Consider the following 8306-nt stretch of genomic DNA (forward strand, 5'->3'; position numbering starts at 1 on the left):
AGGTACTGTATTAAAAAGGTAACCAAACATAGATTTGAGCAAGTGGAGATTGTGAGGGTAGGTGACTACCGTGATCTGGACATTGCCAAGACCACACACCAGTAATGCAGCATGAACATGTGTACAGTCGTGCTGCAAAACCAACACAGCACATGACAGGATCAAGTGGACAGGCCCTCACTCCTTTTTATTTTCCTCTGATCGAGTCTTAGTAACTCTCTGGGCAGGTATACAGTATGTCGTTAGCAGTGTAGGAGCTCCAGTACTTAGTAGCACGGTAAAAATCGAGGACAATGGCTCGGCGTGCTAGGGTAAATAATTTTGTTGTGCGACCATGGATGTATAGTATGGTTAAGGAACCTTCGGGTTCAGAAGAGTACATGCATGGCCGACACCGAGGTGATATCATATTGTAGCATTTCCTCGATCAAACTGCACGCGCATGGTTCCAAAAACACCGGGTGATATCATGCAATAGTTTAACAACAGCATCATTTGACCGGGGATCCGATTAAACAAGGGGCAATGATCAACGTCGCGCCAGCACAATAACGGAGCAAAATGCCAGTACTAGTACGTTGATTGAAGCGACTCTTTGCATGCCGGCGCCACGCCGCAATGTTTGATCGATGAAGAACGATGGCTTCAGAACATGTTCTCTTCAGTTTGGCAGTTATCTGATGAAGCAGTGGAGCCTCACTCCACTGCTTGTTTGCTTGTCTTAAAGTAATGCTACGATCATCACTCGTTTAATTCAGGGATTTCTTGATGGCGCGATCTCGATCCCCTCCGTGGCTTGTGATTAGTCGGCGTGCATTATTGAAGAGCAGTTGGGGAGAGAAAGATGCCTCGAGAAGTGGAGGAAGCCATTGACCTCGATCCGTCGCCTCATGTGCTCTCGTGGTTGGGCTATATAGATAGACAGCTCCGTCCACACCCACTCCGTCCCTCCCATCCCACCGCTCCTTCCTCCTCGCCTTCGACCGCCATTGACACCACCTCCATTTCCACTCCCGTTCTTGATCTTGCAACCCGAATGCGCCTCCATTTTCCCTCTGCTCCAATCCCAGAGTGATCGCTGCTGCTCTTGAGATAGAGCCGGACAGCATTCCCCCTCCGATCCCTTAGCCAAACCTTGAGAAAAACCCGCGAATCATGTAGAGCACACCATCGATCTTCAGCATCGACCCAGATCCAACCAAAAAAACCACAAAAAAAATCAGTCACTTCCCTCCTAGTAGTTTCAAAAGGCTGCAGGGTTGCATATCTAGTAGGCTGGATTCACCCGCACTGAGACCTTAGCACGAAATCTAGAAAAGCCTCCAGATCATGTAAATTTGTCCGCCGTCTTTGCTTGCCACCCAGCCAAAAAACCAACAAAAAAAAGTTGACAGAAACTCCAATCATGCATCGCTAGTCGTAGCCATCAGTCGCCGTCCTGCGATCCTGCTGGAGGTAATCCGTCCATTGCCGTAGCACCATCGCCTTCGCGAAAACCGTCAAATCATGTAGTTAGTGAGCCTCCTATTTCCATTCCACCGCCGCATTCCTCTTGAAAACACCCCAAAAAAGAGAGAGGGAGTTGATTAGCAGAGTGGTGTGATGGAGGCGGCGGCGGCAACTGGGGCGGAGACGCCGAACCTGTCGGCGCCCGCGACGCCGGGGACGCCGGCGCCGCTGTTCGCGGGGCCGCGGGTGGACTCGCTGTCGTACGAGCGCAAGTCGATGCCGCGGTGCAGGTGCCTGCCGGTGGACGCGTGGATGTCGCCCAGCGCCTGCGTCCTGGAGATCCCCGCGCCGGACGTCTCGCTCCCCCGCAAGGTACGCCGGACGTCGCGCCCGCGGCCATGCACGTGCGCACATTGTCACGCTATATTCGGTCTCTCTCTGCAATATTTTGTTTTACTCGATCTTCTGTTGGTCACCCCATGGATGAGTATATATTGCTGTTCTTGTGAGCGTCTTTTTTTTACGAGACATTTTCCGTATGTAATAGTATCTGGCTGTGTACGGGACGGTACAATGTTATGCATGCACACAGCCAGTTTCACAACGTATGGCCAGAGTCTACGACGCAGCCAGCCATGACTCGCGTGCGCAGGTCAGGTGCACAAATTTTGGGCCTGCCACTGCGGGCGCGTAATCGAGAGATATGCTTGTGAACTCTGTGACGCCATACCATTCATCTGTTATTTTCTGTCTGTACATAATTTTTTTTTAATGACAATTACCGTAGAACTAATGTTCTACGGTTTCGGGGTAAAAAAAAAACGCCATACCATTCAGCGTTCAGTCCCTAACCCCAAAGCCATCATGTGTTAAAAAAGGTTTTTTTTTTTGAGAAATAAAAAAAAGGTTTGAAGTAATAATGTTCCCTGACAACCCGGATAGCCACCCTCTAGTGAGCTCGAGGCAAAATAATTCGCGGAGATCTTAAAATTTCAGGAGTGCGTCACTTGTACAAATAGCAAAGTACAAATTGGATTTGAAGTAAACCAGTCCAATGTATTCTAACGTCTAAAAAATTAAGCTGAGTGGCTGGAAATTATGCCTTCTTTGAAAATTTAGATCTTTTAATATCACCATGCTCCTTTTTTTTAAAGGAAAGTATGGGAACATGCTTTTATATCAATTTCGTTCTAAGAGTATTAAACTACAGGGGAAACTCTTCGCAAAATATTTTGCTATAAGATATTGTGGTTGTAGTATTTTTCTTTTGAGGTCATGAAAATTGTGCTAACTTCACAATTTTTTGGTAAAAAGAACAAATAGGAGAGTTTCAATTTGATAAGTGGCATTATACTTTGGAGAAGTATTTATATACTCTCTCCATTACTTTTTATAAGGTGGTTTTTTTAAGAAAGTGTTTTCTTTACGAAGTTCATAAAAAAAAGTATTAACACCTACGAAATCGAGTCGGTATTATTAGATCCATCAGGAAATTTATTTTCATATTTTATTTATTTACTATTGCAGTCATTGACAGATTCCCTGCAAATGTAGTCAAACACACACAAAAATGGATTATGACAAAGTAACCTTACAAAAAGGGATGGAAGGGGTACCCAACCTGTACAATGCAATGAGTTTGCTAGCTCTATACAAACCTTTGAAGTTGGCTACTTGACCAAGCCACAAATGGCTTCTGTCTTTTTTAGTGGACTTGATATTTCTCTGCTGGGGCAAATCAAACATACATGGGCCTAACATGGACATTCGGGCATTGGGGTTTTGTTCGGGAACTAGGCTGTTCTTGTACTGTATGGGCTGATTCCCAGATGATGGGTGGATAGGTATTCCTGTAAACATTATTGAGCAATAAAGAGTAAGCGTGTTTTAGCCTTAAAAAAATACTAATGTTAGTTGAGCCACACTTCTTTTTCATCAACATGCACGCACTAGATGAAAATATACCTCTGCCCCTAAAAAACGGAAATGATAAATCCCGAATGTTCGGAATTTGACCATGACAAATAGAACATTTTCAATGACAATTTTAATAACCCGAGGATGTCTAAGTTTAGTTGTCACGCACAACAACTTTCTGAAAAACATTACACTACACACAGATTTGCCATGCAATGACACCGTTGATAAGACGATGTGATCTTTGCTTGGAGTTGAAGTACAATTATTTCTCGGGTAAGGTTCCTGCTCCTGGACGTGACATGAGAGGACAAAATGTCCAAAACTCATAGTTGACTCGATACATCGTCTCAGCCTTTGCCACCCGTGAGCAACGAGAACGAAACTACTTCACAAACGATACCGCTGAACGATTCACGCACGATATGTTTAATCGAGTGGCTGTGTTGCACCTAGTTTTTTCCATGGATGGTCTGATTTGCACTATCGTCCATGTTTCGTGCAACATGTATCGTCTGCATAGCAGCACTCCGACGAGAATGGTTGTTTCCCTTTGGACGTCTCGATCACCTGTGACATGTCCGATCTGACTCTGTCTGCGACTCTGCGTAAAATTATTGGAGAATGATGGTTTACGAAAAACTAGGGAGCATACATAAAATAAAATCCAACGGGGTATCGGCATGTGATGGCAAATACAATTTGTCATTTCAACTTTTATTTAGTGCTTGATGATCAAGACCGCTGAATTCGAACGCAACTTCACAGTTGACAGTCGAACAGACGGATAAAAAATAATAGGAAATGGTACTAGTGCTAGGAAAAAAAAATCTTATACGGGCTGGGCTTTGTTTGTTCTTTGCCATGACCCACGAGTCCTTGAAATCTGACCCGCGAATTTACAATGGTGCAGCTTGGCGCGGAGTTCGTGGGCACGTTCATCCTCATCTTCTTCGCGACGGCGGCGCCGATCGTGAACCAGAAGTACGGCGGCGTGATCTCGCCGTTCGGGAACGCGGCGTGCGCGGGCCTGGCGGTGACGACCATCATCCTGTCGACGGGCCACATCTCCGGCGCGCACCTGAACCCGTCCCTGACCATCGCCTTCGCGGCGTTCCGCCACTTCCCCTGGCTCCAGGTCCCCGCCTACGTGACGGCCCAGGTGCTGGGCTCCATCTGCGCCGGGTTCGCGCTCAAGGGCGTCTTCCACCCGTTCCTCTCCGGCGGGGTCACCGTCCCCGACGTCTCCATCTCCACCGCCCAGGCCCTTTTCACCGAGTTCATCATCACCTTCAACCTCCTCTTCGTTGTCACCGCGGTCGCCACCGACACCCGCGCAGTACGTCGCTAGCTCACCTTGACTGAACCCCTCGTCGCCGAGTGCTCGGTCTGCTTCTGCACGGTTCAGGTGTGATGTGATTCTCTTTCCCGTCGTTGCGTGCAGGTGGGCGAGCTCGCCGGGATCGCGGTGGGAGCCGCCGTCACGCTCAACATCCTCGTGGCCGGGTAAGTTTATGCAACGTAGCATGCATGCATGTGAATCTCCAGGGATATCGCGTGGCCTCTGATGATGACTGAGCGTGCGTGTGTGGCAGGCCGACGACGGGAGGGTCGATGAACCCGGTGAGGACGCTGGGGCCGGCGGTAGCGGCGGGGAACTACAGGCAGCTGTGGATATACCTGGTGGCGCCGACGCTGGGTGCGGTGTGCGGCGCCGGCGTGTACAAGCTGGTCAAGCTCAGGGACGTGAACGGCGAGACGCCGCGCCCGCAGCGCAGCTTCCGGCGCTGACGCGATGTGCACGCAGACTCCGGCCCGTGCATGCACGGTTGGTTGCTGATCTATGGCACTGTCGATCGGGCAGCAACAGCCGGGTGCGTACGGACGCCGGTAGCATCTACTCCTACGTACGATTTCCATGTTCCAGACTTCCAGTGCCACGGATTGTGTCCCGTGATTGATTGTAATAAATGAATTAACGCCGTTCTGCACTTCTGCTACGTCCAGAACGGCGTGGACTTGTGCTTTATTTACTCCTATATATATGTGCGCCCGGGCGTGTCAGAATAAACATTACGCCCATGCGCCGGCTGACGGCCGGGCATCTGGCTGTCTGAATGTACTACCGTCTATTTCTACAAAAAGTTGTATACGTCCGCATTTCCTTTTTTTAGGCTATCCCGTCTGCATTTCCTCTTTCAAAAAAAAAGTGTGCCCCGGCTATTCCTTTGATCTCTATGATTTTGGTCAAATTACTCTTTGTTCCGTGCTCCACGGACTCCACGCGCGAAGGGTAATTCCTATTTGGCTGTTCAGGAACACATTAGAGCAACTTCAACGGATTGACCTAAACGGACGGCGCATTTGTCTGTTTGGATTGGCAGTGCGTCTAGTTTTGCATTTGGGTCGACAGTACGCCCAACGCGCCGACCCATTTCATGCCCGCATTAAACTTTTAAATAAAAAGGGCCCGCGGCCGATTATGTCAGCGGCCATGTCTCATGCCGGCATCATGCCAGCGCCGGCATACAATGCCGGCTTCAGAAAATATCACCACAGTTTATGCTGGCGCACTCGCCAGCCGGTCGGCACACATACCAGCACACAAAAAAGGGTGGGACTTGAGTTCGACCACGCCATCGCGACTCCCGTGGTCATGCCGGCACACCTGCCGGCATACAAAAAAGATGGCCGTCGCCGCCATAGATCACTCGTCGTCGAACTTGAGCATGCCGGCCTGCATCTTCTCAAACCACGGCCTCTTCCTTGGCGACGCGGTGTTGAGATCCACCTTCATGATCTCCACCCCGGTCATCATACTCGCAAGAGCCACTTCTTTCGCCTTGGTCTTGGCATTGGCGGCCTCGATCTCTAGCATCTTGGCTTGCTTCTCCGCCTCGAGCTCGAACATCTTGGCTTGCTTCTCGGCGTCAAGATCAAGCCTCCTCCTTTGGATCTTCATGAAAGCATCCATTTGCTCCGCCTTGAAACGCCGACGCTCCTCCTCCCTTGAGTCCTTCTTATTCATCATGCCGTCCACGCTTGCGATCAAGGCGTTGGTGGCCGCATCTCGCTTGTCCTCCTTCTTGGAGTTGGTCTTCCCCCGCAGCCGTGCCGGCTCGCCCTCCCCAACATCCTCCACGGCTTTATCCCCCCCCCCCCACGTGCCTTGAGTGCGGCATATTGCACCTTGAACTTCTCTTCGTCTTTGATGACCTGATAGCAATGGGAGAGGTTGAAGCACTTGCCATTGTGTTGAACCTTGAATGCCTCCAAAGCTTGAAATGCCTACAAAATGTTTCCATGCAAGCATATGGGCAAGTGATAGCAAATGAAGACGTAAAAGGATGATCTTGATGACACAAAAGAGGGTGGCTTGCTTGCTATCATACCATGTCTTGCATGCCGATGCCGCTCACGGGGCGGGCCTTGACGCTCTCAAGGGTGGCGCAAAACTTGTTGCACTCTTGCTGGATCACCCTCCACCGCTTGGAAATGGAGACCCACCCGCACGTGCTCACAAATTGGTAAGGTGGAAACTTCTTGCGCTCATGAAACTCTTGGTGCACATGAGTCCAAAAGGTTGAATGCTTTTGCTCGGCGCCCGTCTTTGGGTCTTGTCCAATGTCTCGCCAACACTTGCAAAGAAGCTTGTCCTCGGCAGCTATGTACGCCTTCGTGCGCTTGCTCTTACGCTTCGGCTTAGGACCGACGGCTTGGTTGGCGAGCTCGTCCTCGAACAAAAGCTCCATTTCGATGTCGCACTCGTCCTCTTCCTCTAGCCCATAGTCGTCTGGGAACTCGTGGTCGAGGGGGAAGCCGTCCAGGTCGATGCCGACCTGATCACGCATGAAGGCCGCCTGATCGGGATCATAGCCAGCGGCCGGCGTGAACACCCCGCGGCCGTCCTGGCTTTGTGTCTCGTCGGGATCGTAGCCAGCGCCCGGTGCACCACCCTCGAAGATGAGGTTTTGCATGTAGTCCTCGTCGACGGCGGACGACATTTCCTCGAACAGGTTACGAGCGTCCGGGAGCCCGTCGGCCGGCGTCTGCCGCACGTGTTTCCTCGTGCCGCCAGATGACGAGCCACCGACCATCGGGGTGGCGTTGAGGTCGATGGGCGCGGGCGCGGGCGTGGAAGGCGCGACCATGCTCACGTCGGGTGAGCACTCCCCGGAGAGGTGGGAGGCCTGCGGGTAGACGTGGAAGCCGGGGACCGGGTTGCAAGCCGACGTGCAGGGTGAGTCGGGCAGCACCATCCGAGGAAACGCCGACGAGCCGGTGCTGGCCACGGCGACGGCGGCTTGGACGAGGCTGTGCTGGCTAGGGTTTACCCCTAGCATGTAGAGCGCCTCCCTCGTTGCCGCCGCGACACGGGCGTTGGTGAACTCCTGCTGCGCGGCGGTGATAACCCACAAGTATAGGAGATCGCAATAGTTTTCGAGGGTAGAGTATTCAACCCAAATTTATTGATTCGACACAAGGGGAGCCAAAGAATATTCTCAAGTATTAGCAGCTGAGTTGTCAATTCAACCATACCTGGAAACTTAATATCTGCAGCAAAGTGTTTAGTAGCAAAGTAATACGATAGTAGTGGTAACGGTAGCAAAAGTAATATTTTTGGGTTTTGTAGTGATTGTAACAATAGCAACGGAAAAGTAAATGAGCGAAGAACAATATATGAAAAGCTCGTAGGCATTGGATCGGTGATGGAGAATTATGCCGGATGCGATCGATCATGTAACAGTCATAACATAGGGTGACACAGAACTAGCTCCAATTCATCAATGCTAATGTAGGCATGTATTCCGAATATAGTCATACGTGCTTATGGAAAAGAACTTGCATGACATCTTTTGTCCTACCCTCCCATGGCAGCGGGGTCCTATTGGAAACTAAGGGATATTAAGGCCTCCTTTTAATAGAGTACCGGACCAAAG

The 8306-nt window shown here is 50.4% G+C and overlaps 1 protein-coding gene across 1 annotated transcript; it reads left to right on the forward strand.

Annotated features, from left to right (window-relative positions):
- Nucleotides 1–925: 925 nt before the first annotated feature.
- On the forward strand, nucleotides 926–5539 carry LOC123048490 (aquaporin NIP3-1). The gene is made up of 4 exons (XM_044471583.1): nucleotides 926–1821; nucleotides 4280–4705; nucleotides 4811–4872; nucleotides 4962–5539. The coding sequence occupies exons 1-4, from the start codon at nucleotides 1603–1605 to the stop codon at nucleotides 5155–5157; spliced, it is 903 nt and encodes a 300-aa protein (XP_044327518.1). The 5' UTR covers nucleotides 926–1602; the 3' UTR covers nucleotides 5158–5539.
- The last annotated feature ends 2767 nt before the right edge of the window (nucleotides 5540–8306 follow it).

This window comes from Triticum aestivum, chromosome 1A (assembly GCF_018294505.1).
Source record: "Triticum aestivum cultivar Chinese Spring chromosome 1A, IWGSC CS RefSeq v2.1, whole genome shotgun sequence".
Lineage (NCBI taxonomy): Eukaryota > Viridiplantae > Streptophyta > Magnoliopsida > Poales > Poaceae > Triticum > Triticum aestivum.

Coding starts and splice junctions, on each gene's coding strand:
- LOC123048490 (XM_044471583.1), top strand. CDS start 1,603: ATGGAGGCGGCGGCGGCAACTGGGGCGGAGACGCCGAACCTGTCGGCG. Junction 1,822..4,279: donor ACGTCTCGCTCCCCCGCAAG/GTACGCCGGACG, acceptor ACAATGGTGCAG/CTTGGCGCGGAGTTCGTGGG. Junction 4,873..4,961: donor CTCAACATCCTCGTGGCCGG/GTAAGTTTATGC, acceptor CGTGTGTGGCAG/GCCGACGACGGGAGGGTCGA.